This window comes from Tarenaya hassleriana, unplaced genomic scaffold (assembly GCF_000463585.1).
Source record: "Tarenaya hassleriana unplaced genomic scaffold, ASM46358v1 Cleome19, whole genome shotgun sequence".
NCBI classification, from domain to species: domain Eukaryota; kingdom Viridiplantae; phylum Streptophyta; class Magnoliopsida; order Brassicales; family Cleomaceae; genus Tarenaya; species Tarenaya hassleriana.
The window spans coordinates 419504-440535 of record NW_010965304.1 but is presented as its reverse complement, the minus strand read 5'-3'; the positions used below and the strand labels follow the sequence as shown (position 1 = coordinate 440535).

At 39.2% G+C, this 21032-nt stretch overlaps 5 protein-coding genes and 1 pseudogene across 6 annotated transcripts; all 6 read left to right on the top strand.

Moving 5' to 3' along the window:
* Positions 1 to 1121: 1121 nt before the first annotated feature.
* On the top strand, positions 1122 to 2318 carry LOC104811280 (exocyst complex component EXO70B1-like). Its single transcript, XM_010537943.1, has one exon. The coding sequence runs from the start codon at positions 1122 to 1124 to the stop codon at positions 2316 to 2318; it is 1197 nt and encodes a 398-aa protein (XP_010536245.1).
* A 2754-nt stretch (positions 2319 to 5072) lies between these two features.
* On the top strand, positions 5073 to 8379 carry LOC104810796 (transcription factor bHLH157-like). Its single transcript, XM_010537217.1, has 9 exons — positions 5073 to 5437; positions 5686 to 5775; positions 5895 to 5967; positions 6246 to 6323; positions 6428 to 7345; positions 7445 to 7546; positions 7641 to 7787; positions 7880 to 8005; positions 8103 to 8379. The coding sequence occupies exons 1-9, from the start codon at positions 5343 to 5345 to the stop codon at positions 8172 to 8174; spliced, it is 1701 nt and encodes a 566-aa protein (XP_010535519.1). The 5' UTR covers positions 5073 to 5342; the 3' UTR covers positions 8175 to 8379.
* A 1588-nt stretch (positions 8380 to 9967) lies between these two features.
* LOC104810795 (transcription factor bHLH157-like) lies at positions 9968 to 10689 on the top strand. Of its 2 annotated transcripts, XR_771338.1 has the most exons (4): positions 9968 to 9993; positions 10088 to 10234; positions 10327 to 10452; positions 10550 to 10689. XR_771338.1 is itself a non-coding variant. In XM_010537216.1 (3 exons), the coding sequence occupies exons 1-3, from the start codon at positions 10082 to 10084 to the stop codon at positions 10619 to 10621; spliced, it is 351 nt and encodes a 116-aa protein (XP_010535518.1). In that variant the 5' UTR covers positions 10002 to 10081; the 3' UTR covers positions 10622 to 10689. The 2 variants fall into 2 exon arrangements, 1 of the variants encoding a protein (XP_010535518.1); XM_010537216.1 differs by lacking the exon at positions 9968 to 9993 and having other exon boundaries at positions 10002 to 10234.
* Positions 10690 to 14195: 3506 nt separating this feature from the next.
* LOC104811279 (polygalacturonase-like) lies at positions 14196 to 15798 on the top strand. The gene is made up of 4 exons (XM_019202255.1): positions 14196 to 14345; positions 14545 to 14856; positions 15160 to 15675; positions 15778 to 15798. Exons 1-4 carry the CDS (start codon positions 14196 to 14198, stop codon positions 15796 to 15798), a joined length of 999 nt encoding a protein of 332 aa, XP_019057800.1.
* Positions 15799 to 15848: 50 nt separating this feature from the next.
* Positions 15849 to 17616, top strand: LOC104811278 (annotated as a pseudogene).
* Positions 17617 to 18593: 977 nt separating this feature from the next.
* LOC104811277 (exopolygalacturonase-like) lies at positions 18594 to 20422 on the top strand. The gene is made up of 4 exons (XM_010537941.1): positions 18594 to 18743; positions 18950 to 19261; positions 19554 to 20069; positions 20177 to 20422. The coding sequence occupies exons 1-4, from the start codon at positions 18594 to 18596 to the stop codon at positions 20420 to 20422; spliced, it is 1224 nt and encodes a 407-aa protein (XP_010536243.1).
* Positions 20423 to 21032: the final 610 nt, after the last annotated feature.

The window sequence follows — 21032 nt, the reverse complement described above, 5'->3', positions numbered from 1 at the left end:
TTTTGATCTCTCGTTCCACCTTTTTAAAATTAATTAGTAATTATTTTATGAGTTATGACATAAACGTTCGAATAACAATCTTCTTCGTAATTCGAATTTACTCCGAAATGATTTTATGCATAAAATTCTCGACCTTTGTTTTAAAAATATTTATTATATACTGAAAGGGGAAAAAAGGGGAAAAGGGAGATAACATAGAAAGCGAAACGAGGTTGCACGGTACTTTACTACTATGTTCCGACAGCTATAATCATGCATGAAGCACGTTGGATCTTAGCGAGGGTAAAGCCAATCCACTTGTTTCGTTCCAGCCAGTCAAAAGATAACACGTGGGGTGGAAATACCATTTGACCAGACCGGTATATAGTATATACAACCGGTAGCATATCGGTTACGAGAACTGAAACCGGTTAGATGCTAATTTGATTTGATGCTATGATCAATCCACACGAAAACAACCTATAATTTGGTTAAGGGACCGAATTACCGATTATGGTTAAACTGGCGGTGACTGTTAAACTACCAAACTAAACAGTGGAAAAGTAGTTTCTAGTATGTTTTCCACTAAATGGTAATTTTTAGTTTATTTTCCAACAAATTCTCGATTTCGGTAGGACAGACTACACGAATATTATTTTTACAACGATATATTAAATTCGAATTCCTTTTTCCCTTGCATTAATAATACAATTTTAATGATCATTATATAGCTTCTTAAAAACATAGAAAATCTGGACCAGTTAATGACTGAAATATTTTATTTAGAACGTCTTCATTGCCCAATGACTAGATGATGTTATTAATTTAATTTCATATATTATAATGGTCCCTCTCCTCCATACCTCTACATACATGTATATGTGTGTGTGTATATGTGTATACGCTCTTATAAACAGCAACCATATTTCACTCGTTTTTATATATATATAGGTGATATAGCCTCCCTCCAACTTTCTCATCTGATCTGATTCACTCGCTGCAAACAGACTAAACAGAAAGTGTCTTCAGACTGGAGGGAGAGAATAAAAAGGGCAAAAGGCAGAGCGAAAACACCAAACAGCAAAACAATTCTTTATTTTTTTAATTTATTTTCCTTCCATTTTGATTTTCGGAGGGAAGAAATGGGGAAACACCTGTTCCGACCATCTCCGCCGAAGAGATCGCCGGCGCCGGAGCCTCACCAGATGCTCACCGAGTCATCCATGGAGGAGAGTATGCAAGCTGTCTACTCTGCGATTTACAAATGGGCTCCTTCAGGATATGATCGCGGTTCGGTTTCTACTCCGTCTTCTTCTTCTCCGGTTTCTGGATTTCTGTTCTCTTCGAGTAGTCGCCCCGAGGCGGTGGATTTCATCGGAGCAGTGAAGGAATTGCAGAGCACGATGGGTCTGTTGGTCTCTGTTTACCCGGCGTCGAAGAAGCTTGTTCGCGCTAAGAATTTGATGCAAGCGGCGATGAAGTTTCTGGAATCGGAGTTTCACCGTGTTCTGAATGCGAATCGGGAGTATCTGGACCCGAAACGCGTCTCTGTTCGTCCGCACAAGTCTTGCAGATTCAGCATTTCGAGTGTTTCCGACTCCGACGGAGATAACAGCGTCGATGGTACGGACGGCGACGGATACGGCGGCGGAGACGAGGAAGAGATGAGGTTCTCCGGTGGAGATTCTGACGTCATGAATGATCTGAAGATGATCGCCGATTGTATGATTTCCGCCGGTTACGCGAAGGACTGCGGTAGGGTTTACAAAACGGTGCGGAGATCGATTTCGGACGGGACACTTCATAATTTAGGGATCGAACGGTTGAGTTTGCATCATATTCAGAAGATGGACTGGAAGATACTGGAATCGAAGATCAAATCGTGGCTGACAGCCGTACGATTCGCTGTTCGTACTCTGTTTTACGGCGAGAGGATCCTCGCCGACCATGTTTTCTCCGCTTCCACTGCAATGGCTGAGTCCTCCTTCGCCGAGATTGCTCGGGAAGGAGCACTAACGCTGTTTGTCTTCCCGGAAAATGCAGCCAAGTTCAAGAAACTATCCCCCGAGAAAATGTTCCGTATCCTGGACATGTACGAGGCTCTCGCCAATCTCTACGCGGAGATCGAATCCATCTTCTACTTCGATTCAACAGCCTCGGTCAGATCTCAGGTTATCAACTCGCTCGCCGGACTCGGCGACTCGGTGCAATGGATGATGGCGGATTTCGAGTTGGCGATTCAGGGGGAGTCATCGAAGAAGCCAATTCCCGGCGGCGGAGTCCACCCACTCACTGGCTATGTCATGAACTATCTCGCCTTCATCGCCGAGCCATTTTAGTAGAAAAATCAAAGAAAAATCAAAAGCTACTTTTTTTAGTTTTCAAATATTATAGAATCCAAAAACCAAAAACCAAAAACCAAAACCTAAAAACCAAAATAAAAAAACTAAAATTAAAAACCCAAAATGAAACTCATCCTCGTTCAAAACCTTAGTTAACAAAGAAAACAACGTTAACAATTTGATGTAAAACGACTAATCGTTCATGATCTAGGCATATAGAAGAGAAGCATTCGTATAGTGATATATAGTAGTGTGATCTCTAATGGATATATTAATCGTAAATCGTAATATGCTTTGGTATCTAAGAAGCCCATGCATTTGCGCCTAAAATTGTGTCATACGCTCTATCAAATTAGATATCATAATCGTGTTGTGATTTTGACCTTCGTTAAATGACAAACATCGATCACACACCATATATAACACATGTACACACACACATTAATTCTTGTACGTAGTAAAAAATAAATGCAAGTGTAAATATGGAAATTCGGGTTAAAAAACTTAAAAGGGTGTTATATTTACAAGAAAAAGGGCTGCGTTTTATTTTCGAAATTTGAAAATGACATAATAATTGAAATTTATGTGTGCCCAATCATCAAATGTGGGTTCTCCTTCGTGGTTTCCAAAGTGGGGAATAATATGCAAGGATAAAAAGCTTACTATAGTAAACAAGTTTACAACAACAAAAAATCTCACTTTTGGATTTAGTTCTCCACTTTCGGACACCATTTTGAGTCGAAATTAAAAATAATAAAAAAAAAAAGAGTAAAGAGAAAATTCTTGATGCCGTTGACTTTTGTTCTAGACGGCCATGATTGAGCGTGTGTTGAGTCTAAGAGACCAAATTATGGCTATTCTTGCTGGCCAATAATTAAAAAATAAAATAAAGCGGACGAATAATCGTGAAACTACAATTACAGTACGTAACTTAATGTATTTATTTGAGGGTCTTGTATATTAGATTGTTCTTCACGTACCAACATGGGCACGTACGTACAATGCAACAACGTGATACGTGTGTTGGAGAGTTGATGGACTATTAAGAGGTGGGTTTTAGTTTTAGTTTTAGTTTTATTTTTAATTAAATAAAAAATATATTATTAGACCTATATATATATATATATATATATCAAGGTTTTTAGAGACATATTTGGGGGATCTCTTATGTCCCATGCATTGTGGGCACCCAATCTTACATTTGCTTGTCTAAAAGGTAGTGTCCACGATCCTCTGCCTTTCTTTTGCCCTTTATTCGAATTTTTGTAAATAATCACACACATTTGTAATTTCTTTGGTTCAATTAGGGAGGAGAGTGTAAACGGACAACATAGGATACCCTAACACATGTGGACACCCTCTGTGTGCGCTACGATATTGGACCGACCGGACTTCTTGAATAGTATGACACCAATAAGCCCTTTATTTTGTTTTGCCACAAAAACTTTGCCACCTCTCTTGAATACCCGTTAGGGGTGGGCGTATTCAATTCGAGTTAAGATTCTTTCGGTTTTTTTTACAAAAGTATCGTACCAAACAATTATTATTTCATTCAGTTAAGTTTGGTTTTTACTAAAAATAATAGATTTTCTTAACAAATTTTTCGGTTTTTCGAGTTTTTTAAAAATTCAGTCCGATTCAATTCAATTCCGAAAAAATCGATTTTCTAGAAAATTTATCGTTCGAAAATTTTGAACAATTCAATTCGAGAATGGTATAATATTTTTTTATTACTGAAACACCCACTATTACCTTTTAACAAAAAAAAATCCCTTCATTGCTTTTATAATGTATATGCATATAAGTCGTACGTATTTATTTTCATATGGATTATAAAGCAATGTATATTTTCATCATGCTTTTGATTATTTCTATCAAAATTTGTTTCTGTAATATTTATCTAACATTCTCGGGGATATGAAAAACAAAGAAAAATGGATAAAAATGTGTTGTTGTTTCTATCCATTGTGCGTTTAACGAAAAGATGGTATCCAAAATATCATATCTATAATATTGCATATCAAGCTGAATACATGTAAACCATACTTGTGATTTTGTTCAGCGCAATTAAACCTTAAAATTTTCAATTCTTGGTCTCATTAGTGGCTAGATTCTGGCCGTTTTTTGTTGGTTATTTGAAAAATAATGTGAAAAGTAATAATAAATAATTGTTTCCGTAAAAATTAAAATAATTGTTTAAATATTTAAAATTCTTTTTTTCAAAATATGGTTTATATTGTGCCTTCTATTTAAATACTAATGATCATATGCATATGTTTTGATCAGATTTTTTATATACTAATAATTAACAGTCCCCTATTTTATAAAATTTTTAAAAATTCATAAGTTTTTAGTTGTGGAAAAATTATAAAAATGCGATAGATTCATGAATCGGCTTTGGATTAATCCATATTATTACAAAAAGAAAAACTCTCCATCTTTAAATAAAATATTCTATGAGATATTTTTGAAGTTTAATGCGAGAGAACAAAAATAAGTAATCCCATAAAAGCTAATGATTTTTTTGAAGAAAAGGTTAATAATATAACTATCGCAACCGGCTATAGCAGGTGCCGCTTCAGTGTTATTCCAATGCATAATAGTCACAGGCTACCGGCAGCGCTAATATATATATATATATATGTACACACACAGAGGCGTATATACATACATATATACAACCAGTGGCTCACGTCTTTATATATAAAGACAGAAGCTTTTTAACCTCTTTCGCTTCAACAAAAAGCAAACTCTCCTCAAAAGACAACAACGGCTTCTCTGTGTTTCAGATTTCCTGTTTATGGTTCTGCTCCGCATATTTCAACTTACAGTCTCTGGATGATTTTGGGTCTTTTTATTTTACATTCTCTTGTGAGAATTCTGCAAGATATTTAAGCGGGAGATCCAGATTCTCTGCTATTCGGGTTTCTGACCCGACCCGCGATTTTTTTGGTCTGACGGTGCATGACATGATTGCGATTTCCGGGTCTTGATTCTTTTTGCCCGAGGAGGAAGAAGGAGATGGTCTCAGGGCTTAAGCATACACTGAAGAGCCTTTGTTGCAGCCATGGATGGTCTTTTGCTGTTTTTTGGCGCTATGATCTCAGAAACTCCATGTAAAGTTTCCTTTCCTTGACTCGTTTCACCTCTTGTTTCCTTCATATTCGTGTTTTCTTAAAAGAAAAATTGTATGCAGCATTTGCTAATTTCCTTCATATTTATTTGGATTGTTCATTTGAAGAAGGAAGTTGCATGTTATCTTTCCTCTTGTTTTTTTTAAACTGATGCATTTGCTTATATCCATTATTTGTATATGTCTGACTATATGTGTGTGTCTTGCATCAATGTAATACAATGATGACAGGCTATTGACAGTGGAGGAAGCATACCACGATGAACTAACGCGTACAGTTGTGGATGGTATGCTTCGGCAGGATCATATATTTGGCCAAGGGTAGGAAGCTAAATACACACATATACATATATATATATATATATATAGCATAATCTTTGAATGCATACGTTTTTTGGAGTTTCCTGTCTTCTTCATCCTCCTTGTTTTATGCGACGCAGAATCATAGGAGAGGCTGCTTTAACCGGAAACCACCGTTGGATGTTCCGCGACACAGCTAAAGACGTTTTCCAGGTTTTTTCTTCTTCTCCATATATCCTTTTTTTCTTTTTATTATTATTACCTGTTAATGGGCCAATGTCTCAAATTTACAAGTTCCATCCTTTATGGAGACATCACCAGTAATAATGAGCAGAGATTCCACATGAATTGCTTTGTTTGAAAGCTCAAATCTTTATATGAATGAACCCACCTTATGTCCAAACATAAATATTTATATTAACTTTCCAAAAAGATATTTGAATTACACGTTGGAAGGTTTGAGGACATGTACGTGCGTTTGATATTTTCAGGCGGAACATGATTTGCAGACTGTCTTGGTGGTTCCTATTGGATCGCGAGGCGTTGTTCAGTTGGGATCCACCAACAAGGTTTTTTACAGATTAATTACACGAATGATTATCGGTTTTCCCCCCAATCAGACAACAAGAAGGTTTAATTGAAGGCATGAATTGAATCTTTACTCTGTTTTCAGATTCAGAAGAGCACTGAAATATTGGAACAGACAGCGAGAGCGTTACAGCAGACTGGTCACATCTCAGAAACTCTCGATCTTGACGAGTTGTTTTCGACCCTAGCGCCTCTGGGAAGCTCGGAATCTCTCCAAGGTCTCGCCTTTGATGGGATCTTCGCGGCTGGTTCGTGCTCTTTTCCGAGCCCCGAACCGCCGTCATGTTTCACTTCTGATATCTGCGAGATGTCGGGAAAGTCACATGATCCGTTCGAAGATGATGATTTCGGGTTCGACATTCTGAACTCGTACTCGCTGGACGATCTTCAGCAGTGCCTCGCCGATTCTCCTGGCCAGAACGCTTCCTTGAGCAGTGGTTCATTGTCTCCCGGATCCTTTCTTCAAGACAAGACTCTTGTGCATTGGTCAGACGGTCATCAGGAGACATCTGTGGTCAGTGAAACTGATCTCTTTGATGTCTTGGGGCCGAATTTCGAGGATTCTTGCTCGACCCCTCCTAAAGGGCTCTTCTCAGAACTCATAAGCAGCAGTTTCAGTAACTCTTCCAGTTCCGTCACCAACCAGACGCATTCCCAAGATTTCTGTTTGAATCCCGCCAAAAGGAAAAAACTTGAAACTTCATCCCCTCAGAGTTCAAGTTTCTTTGCACGGAGCTGCAACGTAATGTCTCAGACAATGATGCAGACTGCCAGTTTCTGTAACCCTCCAATCAAGCCAGAGACTTTTTCGAAACCGCATTCGGGTTTTTGGAGCTGCAACTTTGGCGGGAATTCGGATTCAGGGCCGTCAAAGAAACCAGACGAAGCTGTGAGGAAGAAGAGAGCAAAGCCTGGAGAGAGCCGGAAGCCGAGGCCAAAGGACCGTCAGATGATACAAGAGCGTATCAAGGAGCTAAGAGGGATGATTCCAAATGCGGCGAAGGTAACATCTTTTTTTCTTGATTGTTCTTTCTTTCCCTCTACAGATTTCTCGGACTATCGGACATGTGATATCATTGGTGCTGTTTCATCAAACAAACAGTGCAGTATCGATGCGTTGCTTGACCTGACAACCAAACACGTGCTCTTCATGCAAAGCGTCGCCAAGCACGCAGACAAACTCAAGCAAACATATGAGCCGAAGGTAAGTAAAAAGAAAGAAACAGCTGAATTCCGAAAATCCAATCCGAGATCCAATCTCTGAAAATTGACGCATCTCCTGCGATGCGTTGATGCAGCTGGTGAATCAGAAGGGTTCGTCGATTGAAGAACAAGTGGCGGGAGAGAGAAACGGGGCGACTTGGGCGTTTGAAGTTGGAGATGAGTCAGTTGTCTGTCCGATCATTGTCGAGGATTTGAACCCACCTGGCCACTTGCAGATCGAGGTTTTTGACATGCTCTTTGCATGAATTTTGTGTTTGATTCTTACTCTTTCTTTTTGGAACTCACCCAATTGTTTGTCTGTGTGCGTGTGAAGATGATATGCGAGGAAAGCGGGCAGTTCCTGGAGATTGCAGATTTAATCAGAGGCTTTGGATTAAACATCTTGAAAGGAGCCATGGAAACACGACACGGCAGAATCTGGGCCCATTTCATTACAGAGGTAAACAGAACATTCCCAAAATACCCCCCAAAGATTCGTTTTATTTTTTTGGTAATTTTTTTAATGGAAAAAAGGAGTTAACAAAGGCATATGACAGGGAAGAGTGGAACGAGTGCAGGTGTTGTGGTCGCTTGTCCAACACCTTCAGCAAGAACATCCCCTTCATTAATCTCTCTCCAATCTTTCTTTGATTTGGTTCCTAATCCTTTGTGGCCCACAGTCGCAATCTGTTTATAGTAGACCATATGTCGAGTTAATATTTCTTTTTTTTTTTATTATTTATTAATAACATAAATGAGACCTTCAATGTATGGGCCTTGACGAGATTACCCATAGCCCCAAATATTGCCCGGAAACTTTGTTGGGTTGGGCTCTTTCTTGTACTCGTTAAATTATTATTATTAGGGTCTCTAAAAAAACATGTAAACTTATAACTTGTCAATGTATAAAATCTCGAATATACATATCGTTGCTCTAATAAATCTTTGATCGGTTTGACCATAATTTCAAGTGATCAGAAATCTACGTACTGATAGATTGTTGATATCAATTGATGTATCATTTTTTAAATTTAAATTGTTGATGTGTATAAATTGACATCAGTAATCCGTCAATACATGGATTTACTGTCACCTGATATTATGGTCAAACCGGTTAAAGATTTATTAGAACAATAATTTGTATGTTCGAGGTTTTATTCAAGGTTTGGAGATTGAATAACAACTTTTCAAGTTGAAGGCTTATTTGTATATATTTTTGTAAGTTGAAGGTTTTTTTTAGGGGTTTTATCCTTGTTATTATTAATATAAAATATGTGATCTCATTGATAAATGGTTGAGGATGACTTGATTTCATTTCAATGATGTTTGCAGTGAATTAAAAAAAAAAGTAAATGGAAAGGACGTTTGGTTGGGATGTTATTTCGATTCTCTGTTTTGAATCCGGCTTGATTTTATTCGAGTTTATTTTTTCCGTTTTTTTGGGTAAATCTTTATCTTTTCAATTAGATTCGATTTCGTTTGATTCCGGTTTTCAGTATTAAAAATATTTAATTAACAAAAAGTTACGGTTTGTTCGGTTATTCTACATGTGGTTGAGATTCGATTTCTGCGATTATAAAAACATTAAAACTACGATATCTAATTTCAATTATAAATATTGTATTATTCAATTTAATTCGGTTTAATTTACGAAATCGTCACCCATGGCCATGGGCTCATACAATCTTCTCATAGTCCGAATTCCGCAAAGGCACGCGACCGGTTTGGTTGCACAAAAAAAAAAAAAAAAAAAAAAAATTGGCCCTTCTTTTCCGAAGGGGTAAAGATATATGTTTGTTGATAAGGACAGCTCATTTGACTTTTTGCCTATTTGGTGTTCCAGACATCGTCGTTCTTCTTTTCCCTTCTCCCTTCTTCCATTCCTTCTCTCTCTGTCTCTCTTAGGGTTTATTTTTGGTTTTGGCTCTTTCCTCATTCCTCTTTCCCCTCTATCGCTGCCGCGAAATTCTAGCTCTTTCCGTCTTTGGCTGATTTTTTTTTTGGGGGGGAAACAATGGTGGAGGTATGGAGGCAGCTGATCGAATAAGAGAGACGGTAGTACCCAACTGCGGGGGAGATCGGGGGATCGGGTTGGAGATGAAGATTTCCTTCGCCGGAAAACTCCGTTTCCGGTCTCGATTTCGATCGGCGATCGACTCCTACTGCTTCGCCTGTGAAGCTTTCTCCGATCGTCCCCTTTCGATCTCCTTCTCTTGCTGCTCTTGACCTCGGCCTTGTTTTCGGCCTCTGCTCCTGATCTCCGATTTCGGCCACAATCTCATCTCTCCTTCGCATCGTCTTCTTCTCTTTCCCGTTTCTCGATCTTTATTCTGTTCTCTTGTTTCGTGTATATGGCGTCTGGTTCTGGAATTTTAGGTGGCAAATCTGCGACGAAGGAGGTTGAGTTCGCCGAGAAAGATCCAACTCAAGCAAACATATGAGCCGAAGGTAAGTAAAAAGAAAGAAACAGCTGAATTCCGAAAATCCAATCCGAGATCCAATCTCTGAAAATTGACGCATCTCCTGCGATGCGTTGATGCAGCTGGTGAATCAGAAGGGTTCGTCGATTGAAGAACAAGTGGCGGGAGAGAGAAACGGGGCGACTTGGGCGTTTGAAGTTGGAGATGAGTCAGTTGTCTGTCCGATCATTGTCGAGGATTTGAACCCACCTGGCCACTTGCAGATCGAGGTTTTTGACATGCTCTTTGCATGAATTTTGTGTTTGATTCTTACTCTTTCTTTTTGGAACTCACCCAATTGTTTGTCTGTGTGCGTGTGAAGATGATATGCGAGGAAAGCGGGCAGTTCCTGGAGATTGCAGATTTAATCAGAGGCTTTGGATTAAACATCTTGAAAGGAGCCATGGAAACACGACACGGCAGAATCTGGGCCCATTTCATTACAGAGGTAAACAGAACATTCCCAAAATACCCCCCAAAGATTCGTTTTATTTTTTTGGTAATTTTTTTAATGGAAAAAAGGAGTTAACAAAGGCATATGACAGGGAAGAGTGGAACGAGTGCAGGTGTTGTGGTCGCTTGTCCAACACCTTCAGCAAGAACATCCCCTTCATTAATCTCTCTCCAATCTTTCTTTGATTTGGTTCCTAATCCTTTGTGGCCCACAGTCGCAATCTGTTTATAGTAGACCATTTTTTTTTTAATAAAAAATTCAGAAACGCTTCTTGTTATGATATTATGGAAATTTAATAAGGATAAGATTATTAGAAACACCTATTACAAATAATCAGTTTGAAAATGGAATGTTTATTGATATAGCACACATACGATATGTACGAATAAAAGAATAATTGTTATTACAGAAGCAATTTTATTTACACAAAAGAATAATTGGGTGACAACAACAATAAATAAAAACACTAAAATATCTACTCTGAATCACTTTATCCACAACAACACAGAAAGATTAGTACTAATCACATTGCTAATGTTTAACGAAGGCGTTCGCGAAATATATCTCAATGGCCACGCCTGATCCACGAATGACCCCAACCCGACGACCCTGACCCGGAACTCGACCCGGATCCGGAACCCGACCCGGATCCCATCATGGAACCACTTCCCGAGCCCCAGCCCCTGGTCCCGAAATAAAGGTCCGAGATGTAATTTCCCAAATCTTCCGGGGTGAATCTGATTATACACTCATTACTCGTATCTCGGACCAACCCGACTCGGTTTCTCTCGTAGAACTCGCCGTAACTCGGTATGAGTGTCCGAGACAGCGAGTCGATGATCTCATCCCTCAGTGTCGGGTCGGGTACGACCCACGAGCATTGTTTCCTGTACGCGGATTCGAACTCGTCGTTGAATCGCCGGAAAATCTCTTTTGCCTTCTCCTGCGGAATCCCCGCCGTCGGATCTTGTGGAAGTGACGTCAGCACCTTCCCCCATGCGAGCTTCTCGAGCTTCTCTGCATACTGCTTCACCTTCGCCTCGTGCCTCGCGACCCAGTCGTTGCCGAGGAGGAGCTTCAGGTTTGAGTTTCGAACATTGTCGACGATGTATTGGAGATTGTTGGCGAGGAAGAGGTACGAGAGAGCAGCGTCCTTGTAGGGTTGAGTCTTGCCGTCGGCCCATGATAAACAAAAGTTTAACCTACATATTGATGTAACTTGTTGTACAAGTAATAAGACGAATGTTAATATAATAACAAGGGTTTAGGGAAAGGAGACCAAAACAACTCGGAGCAGCGAGGCGCGTGGACATTATTTTGGACATTTTTTTCCCTTCATATATTTTTCCTTGTATTTCTCGAAAGTACTAAAATTGGTTTTTTTTCGAAAGAAGGGTATAAATCCAATCAAACATATAGTTTAACATTTTCTGTTATCGTAATTTTGTAAAATCAAAGTCAAAACACAGCAGCATCTATTATCGATATATATATATATATACGTATATATGAGAGGGCCGTTTCAGAGGGTGGTACGCCTTGATCGGCATTCGTCCCTCCGTCGCCGCCGTGCGATCGGAAAACTATGCATTTTTCATCATACGCAATAAATTTGCCCCACACAGAGAGAGAGAACCAATTTCGGGATTTAGGGTTTTGCGGCAGCGGTTAAGCATCTTTCGTCTCCGTCCCGTCTCCCTTGCCGGAATTCTTGTTCTCCGGCGACGCCAACACCGACCACCACGACGTTCACTCATCATCTCCGGCGACCGTACGGCTCGCCTGGGTGATTCTCATCACGCTCTGCAAAATCGACGGCAAGACTCAACCCTACAAGGACGCAGCTCTCTCGTACCTCTTCCTCGCCAACAATCTCCAATACATCGTCGACAATGTTCGAAACTCAAACCTGAAGCTCCTCCTCGGCAACGACTGGGTCGCGAGGCACGAGGCGAAGGTGAAGCAGTATGCAGAGAAGCTCGAGAAGCTCGCATGGGGGAAGGTGCTGACGTCACTTCCACAAGATCCGACGGCGGGGATTCCGCAGGAGAAGGCAAAAGAGATTTTCCGGCGATTCAACGACGAGTTCGAATCCGCGTACAGGAAACAATGCTCGTGGGTCGTACCCGACCCGACACTGAGGGATGAGATCATCGACTCGCTGTCTCGGACACTCATACCGAGTTACGGCGAGTTCTACGAGAGAAACCGAGTCGGGTTGGTCCGAGATACGAGTAATGAGTGTATAATCAGATTCACCCCGGAAGATTTGGGAAATTACATCTCGGACCTTTATTTCGGGACCAGGGGCTGGGGCTCGGGAAGTGGTTCCATGATGGGATCCGGGTCGGGTTCCGGATCCGGGTCGAGTTCCGGGTCAGGGTCGTCGGGGTATCTGGCGTGGCCATTGAGATATATTTCGCGAACGCCTTCGTTAAACATTAGCAATGTGATTAGTACTAATCTTTCTGTGTTGTTGTGGATAAAGTGATTCAGAGTAGATATTTTAGTGTTTTTATTTATTGTTGTTGTCACCCAATTATTCTTTTGTGTAAATAAAATTGCTTCTGTAATAACAATTATTCTTTTATTCGTACATATCGTATGTGTGCTATATCAATAAACATTCCATTTTCAAACTGATTATTTGTAATAGGTGTTTCTAATAATCTTATCCTTATTAAATTTCCATAATATCATAACAAGAAGCGTTTCTGAATTTTTTATTAAAAAAAAAAACAGAAGACAGTTGATCTTTTGGGGGTTGAAACTTGATCCTTTTTTAACATGAGGAAATATTTGTCGATCCAAATTTTAATAGCATCACACAAATATTATTTGAGATAATGGCCATTCAAAAACTAGATTACAAATATATATCTAAGTATATATTTATTAATTCAGAGCAAAATCTAATACAAATATTTTTAAAATACAAATAAATCGAATGTAGGTATATAATAAGTTGGATTTTCTTTTGTAGCCTTCCCTTTTAGTTGTCCTAAATTTTGTTTAAAGGCCACTTCCTTTTTTTTTTGGAAACATCTAAGGACCTGCAGCCACGCAATCTTGATGGGCCACCAACCCATAACTTTTTTTTTTTATAACCACGATGGTTCCCCGAGTCTTCAATCCGACTACATTCACCTTAGGTCCGGGACCAGCCTTTATATATAGACAATTTTCATTCAGAAATTTCATCCCTCCCCACCAGTGGAATCAAACCCATGACCTCGAGAATGACTTTGTCATCTCTCAACCGCTGGGTCACCAACGGTTGGATTCATGAACCCATAACTTATACACGCACGTATGTAAATATATTATGTGTATCTTTATATGCAATAATTTTATGTTTCTCGTTATCATTACCGCTTTTTTTGCACTGTCCGGACAATGCGTATAACAATGTTTAGTACAAAGCAGTGAATAAGAAGCATTGTGTTATATATATATATATATATACGTGTATAAAGAGAGAGAGGGGCAACCGAACTTGGTTAAAATCACAAGCTGCTGCAAATGAATAGCTAATAATAGAATGCAAGATGCTTAGACTGTTATAACAAAGCAACATGTTATTTAAAATTTAGCCGCAAATAATGTATCAATTTGGATGGTCCTAATCCATCTACTTCACGTATAAAAGGCCTCAAGCAATCGACCGATGATCTCAACACCTTTTATCTAATTATCATACAAAACAAAACATAGAAACAAAACCTCAAGACAAGAAAATGGGCATGGAATCACATTGCATTGCAGCATTGTGCGTTTTGGTAACTCATCTTTTGGTTGCATCCTTTGTTCAATCAGCAGCAGATTCAATAACCTTTAGCATTACAAACTATGGTTTGAAAGGGACCGAGGACGAAGATATCACTAAGGTATATATATATATACAACATCATATTAGCGACATTCAATCTTTGTACCAGTCATGTTTCTTGATCCGGGTTTTCTCAAAAAATATTATATATATAAGGGCAATATATAAATATGTATTACATTTCATTTCATTGGATCTAAATTGGGAGATACTCATCTTGGATTGCATGTATATGTTTTTGAACATCGCGAGTTTAGGCTTTCTCGGTTGCATGGGAGGCTGCTTGCTCATCGACAAGTCCAAGCAAATTGATTGTACCAAAAGGGACATACGTATTGAGACAAGTTGTGTTCGAAGGTCCATGCAAGGCTCCACTGGAATTACAAGTACATGGAACCATCAAAGCACCTGAAGATCCATCATATTTCATAGAAAAAGCTGGCTGGATCAGCTTTCAACGCATTGACCGTTTCGCTTTGGTCGGAAACGGAACCTTTGATGGTCAAGGTTCAACTGCTTGGTCTCAGAACGATTGCCACAAGACTGGAGAATGCAATAAGCTTCCTATTGTGAGTTGTTTTGATCTTCTTTCCCTAAACCCTTGTTATTATATTAACATTCGTCTTATTACTTGTACAACAAGTTACATCAATATGTAGGTTAAACTTTTGTTCCGATAACAGAGTATCATGGGCCAAAAATGTTCAGTCAAGATTCGATTTTCGGGGTCTAATGTCACAGTATGATGCTCGAAACACGGTTCAACTATAATCCGTTGAATTCGATGGAGATCCAATTCTTTTGCGAAAATTGATAGTTTTACAATGGTGATATATCAATTTTGTAACAAAAAACCTGGTTTATTTTTGCAGAACATAAGGTTCAACTTCATCACAAACGGACTGGTACAAGACATAACATCTCTGAACAGCAAACTCTTCCACATCAATGTTCTTGGATGCAACAATTTAACATTCAGCAGAGTGAATATAAAAGCCCCAGAAGATAGCCCTAACACCGACGGAATCCACATTGGACGGTCTAAAAATATAAACATTACAGACTCGGTAATGTCCACTGGCGATGATTGCATCTCTATGGGACGTGGAAGCGAGAATATCGCGATAGAGCGTGTGAAATGCGGGCCTGGTCATGGGATTAGCGTTGGAAGCCTTGGGAGATACACGAAAGAAGAGCCTGTTTCCGGTATCATTGTCAGAAACTGTACCTTCTTCAACACGGATAACGGCGTGAGAGTTAAAACATGGATGAGTTCGGAAAAAGCAATAGCCACTGGTCTATATTTTCAAGACATTGCAGTGGTTAACGTGAGCAACCCTATTGTGATTGATCAAGAGTATTGCCCTTACAACCACTGTAAAGCCAAGGTGAGATTGCAAATACACACTTTCGTTCATCATCCTCAAAATTCAAAACCTCTAACAAGAAAAATGAATTGATTATTTTTTATTTTGTAAATGTTGTCGGAGAACAGAAACCTTCGCAAGTGAAGTTGAGTAATATCAGCTTTAGAAACATACATGGGACATCATCCACACAAATGGCGATGAAACTGGCTTGTAGCAGTGGAGTCCCATGCGAAAACGTCGAGATTTCCGACATTGATATCAAGTACACAGGATCTGATGGTGATTCGATGTCGGATTGTACAAATGTTAGTCCCAAAATCTTTGGAAAACAGTACCCATCTCCTTGTGTTGCCGCCAATTCATCTAGTTGATCTTCGCTTTCTTTTTTACGTCAAAGTTTATGCCTTTACACATGTATATTGTATTGTTATTATTATTATATATATAGTTATATACACACACGGCCCATCCTTGATGATGATAATAATAATAATAATAAAAATTTAATAGTTGCTTTTTGTTATTTAAAATAAAACTTCGATTCAAGCAAGATGAAAAGAAATTTAAAAAGCCCATAAAGCTTATAAAGGCCCAAACAAATCAGCGAGTGTGAAGGCCTCACCAGAAGTCCAAAACTCCGAAAGCAAAATAGCAAGGAAAAAATTCGAAGAGCACTGACCACGCGCACCCTAAGCGCGTGGATCTCACGCTCCCAATTTCCCTGGACTTATAGTCCCACAGAAATGATCGAAAATCCATAATCTTGTGAATTCGGAGCAGCGAGGCGCGTGGACATTATTTTGGACATTTTTTTCCCTTCATATATTTTTCCTTGTATTTCTCGAAAGTACTAAAATTGGTTTTTTTTCGAAAGAAGGGTATAAATCCAATCAAACATATAGTTTAACATTTTCTGTTATCGTAATTTTGTAAAATCAAAGTCAAAACACAGCAGCATCTATTATCGATATATATATATATACGTATATATGAGAGGGCCGTTTCAGAGGGTGGTACGCCTTGATCGGCATTCGTCCCTCCGTCGCCGCCGTGCGATCGGAAAACTATGCATTTTTCATCATACGCAATAAATTTGCCCCACACAGAGAGAGAGAACCAATTTCGGGATTTAGGGTTTTGCGGCAGCGGTTAAGCATCTTTCGTCTCCGTCCCGTCTCCCTTGCCGGAATTCTTGTTCTCCGGCGACGCCAACACCGACCACCACGACGTTTGCTCATCATCTCCGGCGTCCGTACGGCTCGCCTGGGTGATCCTCATCACGCTCTGCAAAATCGACGGCAAGACTCAACCCTACAAGGACGCAGCTCTCGCGTACCTCTTCCTCGCCAACAATCTCCAATACATCGTCGACAATGTTCGAAACTCAAACCTGAAGCTCCTCCTCGGCAACGACTGGGTCGCGAGGCACGAGGCGAAGGTGAAGCAGTACGCAGAGAAGCTCGAGAAGCTCGCATGGGGGAAGGTGCTGGCGTCACTTCCACAAGATCCGACGGCGGGGATTCCGCAGGAGCAGGCGAAGGAGATTTTCCGGCGATTCAGCGACGAGTTCGAATCCGCGTACAGGAAACAATGCTCGTGGGACTGAGGGATGAGATCATCGACTCGCTCTCTCGGACACTCATACCGAGTTACGGCGAGTTCTACGAGAGAAACCGAGTCGGGTTGGTCCGAGATACGAGTAATGAGTGTATAATCAGATTCACCCCGGAAGATTTGGGAAATTACATCTCGGACCTTTATTTCGGGACCAGGGGCTGGGGCTCGGGAAGTGGTTCCATGATGGGATCCGGGTCGGGTTCCGGATCCGGGTCAGGGTCGTCGGGTTGGGGTCATTCGTGGATCAGGCGTGGCCATTGAGATATATTTCGCGAACGCCTTCGTTAAACATTAGCAATGTGATTAGTACTAATCTTTCTGTGTTGTTGTGGATAAAGTGATTCAGAGTAGATGTTTTAGTGTTTTTTATTTATTGTTGTTGTCACCCAATTATTCTTTTGTGTAAATAAAATTGCTTCTGTAATAACAATTATTCTTTTATTCGTACATATCGTATGTGTGCTATATCAATAAACATTCCATTTTCAAACTGATTATTTGTAATAGGTGTTTCTAATAATCTTATCCTTATTAAATTTCCATAATATCATAACAAGAAGCGTTTCTGAATTTTTTATTAAAAAAAAAACAGAAGACAGTTGATCTTTTGGGGGTTGAAACTTGATCCTTTTTTAACATGAGGAAATATTTGTCGATCCAAATTTTAATAGCATCACACATATATTATTTGAGATAATGGCCATTCAAAAACTAGATTACAAATATATATCTAAGTATATTTTATAAATTCAGAGCAAAATCTAATACAAATATTTTTAAAATACAAATAAATCGAATGTAGGTATATAATAAGTTGGATTTTCTTTTGTAGCCTTCCCTTTTAGTTGCCCTAAATTTTGTTTAAACGCCACTTCCTTTTCTTTTCTTTTTTGGAAACATCTAAGGACGTGCAGCCAGGCCATGAACCCATAACTTATACACGAACGTATGTAAATATATTATGTGTGTAACTTTATATGCAATAATTTTATGTTTCTTGTTATCAAATACCGCTTTGTTTGCACTGTCCGGACAATGCGTATAACAATGTTTAGTACAAAGCAGTGAATAGGAAGCATTGGTTAAAATCACAAGCTGCTGCAAATGAATAGCTAATAATAGAATGCAGGATGCTTAGACTGTTATAACAAAGAAACATGTTATTTAAAATTTAGCCGCAAATAATGTATCAATTTGGACGGTCCTAATCCATCTACTTCACGTATAAAAGGCCTCAAGCAATCGACCGATGATCTCAACACCTTTTATCTAATTATCATACAAAACAAAACATAGAAACAAAACCTCAAGACAAGAAAATGGGCATGGAATCACATTGCATTGCAGCATTGTGCGCTTTGGTAACTCATCTTTTGGTTGCATCATTTGTTCAATCAGCAGCAGATTCAGTAACCTTTAGCATTGCAAACTATGGTTTGAAAGGGACCGAGGACGAAGATATCACTAAGGTATATATATATATACAACATCATATTATCGACATTCAATCTTTGTACGAGTCTTGTTTCTTGATCCGGGTTTTCTCAAAAAATATTATATATATAAAGGCAATATATCAATATGTATTACATTTCATTTCATTGGATCTAAATTGGGAGATATATATGACTCACCTTGGATTGCATGTATATGTTTTTGAACATCGCGAGTTTAGGCTTTCTCGGTTGCATGGAAGGCTGCTTGCTCATCAACAAGTCCAAGCAAATTGATTGTACCAAAAGGGACATACGTATTGAGACAAGTTGTGTTCGAAGGTCCATGCAAGGCTCCACTGGAATTACAAGTACATGGAACCATCAAAGCACCAGAAGATCCATCAGATTTCATAGAAAAAGCTGGTTGGATCAGCTTTCAACGCATTGACCGTTTCGCTTTGGTCGGAAACGGAACCTTTGATGGTCAAGGTTCCACTGCTTGGTCTCAGAACGATTGCCACAAGACTGGAGAATGCAATAAGCTTCCTATTGTGAGTTGTTTTGGTCTTCTTTCCCTAAACCCTTGTTATTATATTAACATTCGTCTTATTACTTGTACAACAAGTTACATCAATATGTAGGTTAAACTTTTGTTTATCATGGGCCAAAAAAGTTCAGTCAAGATTCGATTTTCGGGGGTCTAATGTCACAGTATGATGTTCGAAACACGGTTCAACTATAATCCGTTGAATTCGATGGAGATCCAATTCTTTTGCGAAAATTGATAGTTTTACAATGGTGATATATCAATTTTGTAACAAAAAACCTGGTTTATTTTTGCAGAACATAAGGTTCAACTTCATCACAAACGGACTGGTACAAGACATAACATCTCTGAACAGCAAACTCTTCCACATCAATGTTCTTGGATGCAACAATTTAACATTCAGCAGAGTGAATATAAAAGCCCCAGAAGATAGCCCTAACACCGACGGAATCCACATTGGACGGTCTAAAAATATAAACATTACAGACTCGGTAATGTCCACTGGCGATGATTGCATCTCTATGGGACGTGGAAGCGAGAATATCGCGATAGAGCGTGTGAAATGCGGGCCTGGTCACGGGATTAGCGTTGGAAGTCTTGGGAGATACACGAAAGAAGAGCCTGTTTCCGGTATCATTGTCAGAAACTGTACCTTTTTCAACACGGATAACGGCGTGAGAGTTAAAACATGGATGAGTTCGGAAAAAGCAATAGCCACTGGTCTATATTTTCAAGACATTGCAGTGGTTAACGTGAGCAACCCTGTTGTGATTGATCAAGAGTATTGCCCTTACAACCACTGTAAAGCCAAGGTGCGATTGCAAATACATACTTTCGTTCATCATCCTCAAAATTCAAAACCTCTAACAAAAAAAATGAATTGGTTATTTCTTATTTTGTAAATGTTGTCGGAGAACAGAAACCTTCGCAAGTGAAGTTAAGTAATATCAGCTTTAGAAACATACATGGGACATCATCGACACAAATGGCGATGAAACTGGCTTGTAGCAGTGGAGTCCCATGCGAAAACGTCGAGATTTCGGACATTGATATTAAGTACACAGGATCTGATGGTGATTCGATGTCGGATTGTACAAATGTTAGTCCCAAAATCTTTGGAAAACAGTACCCATCTCCTTGTGTTGCCGCCAATTCATCTAGTTGATCTTCGCTTTCTTTTTTACGTCAAAGTTTATGCCTTTACACATGTATATTGTATTGTTATTATTATATATATATAGTTATATACACACACACGACCCATCCTTGATGATGATAATAATAATAATAATAAAATTTAATAGTTGCTTTTTGTTATTTAAAATAAAACTTCGATTCAAGCAAGATGAAAAGAAATTTAAAAAGCCCATAAAGCTTATAAAGGCCCAAACAAATCAGCGAGTGTGAAGGCCTCACCAGAAGTCCAAAACTCCAAAAGCAAAATAGCAAGGAAAAAATTCGAAGAGCACTGACCACGCGCACCCGAAGCGCGTGGATCTCACGCTCCCAATTTCCCTGGACTATAGTCCCACAGAAATGATCGAAAATCCATAATCTTGTGAATTCGGAGCAGCGAGGCGCGTGGACATTATTTTGGACATTTTTTTCCCTTCATATATTTTTCCTTGTATTTCTCGAAAGTACTAAAATTGGTTTTTTTTCGAAAGAAGGGTATAAATCCAATCAAACATATAGTTTAACATTTTCTGTTATCGTAATTTTGTAAAATCAAAGTCAAAACACAGCAGCATCTATTATCGATATATATATATATA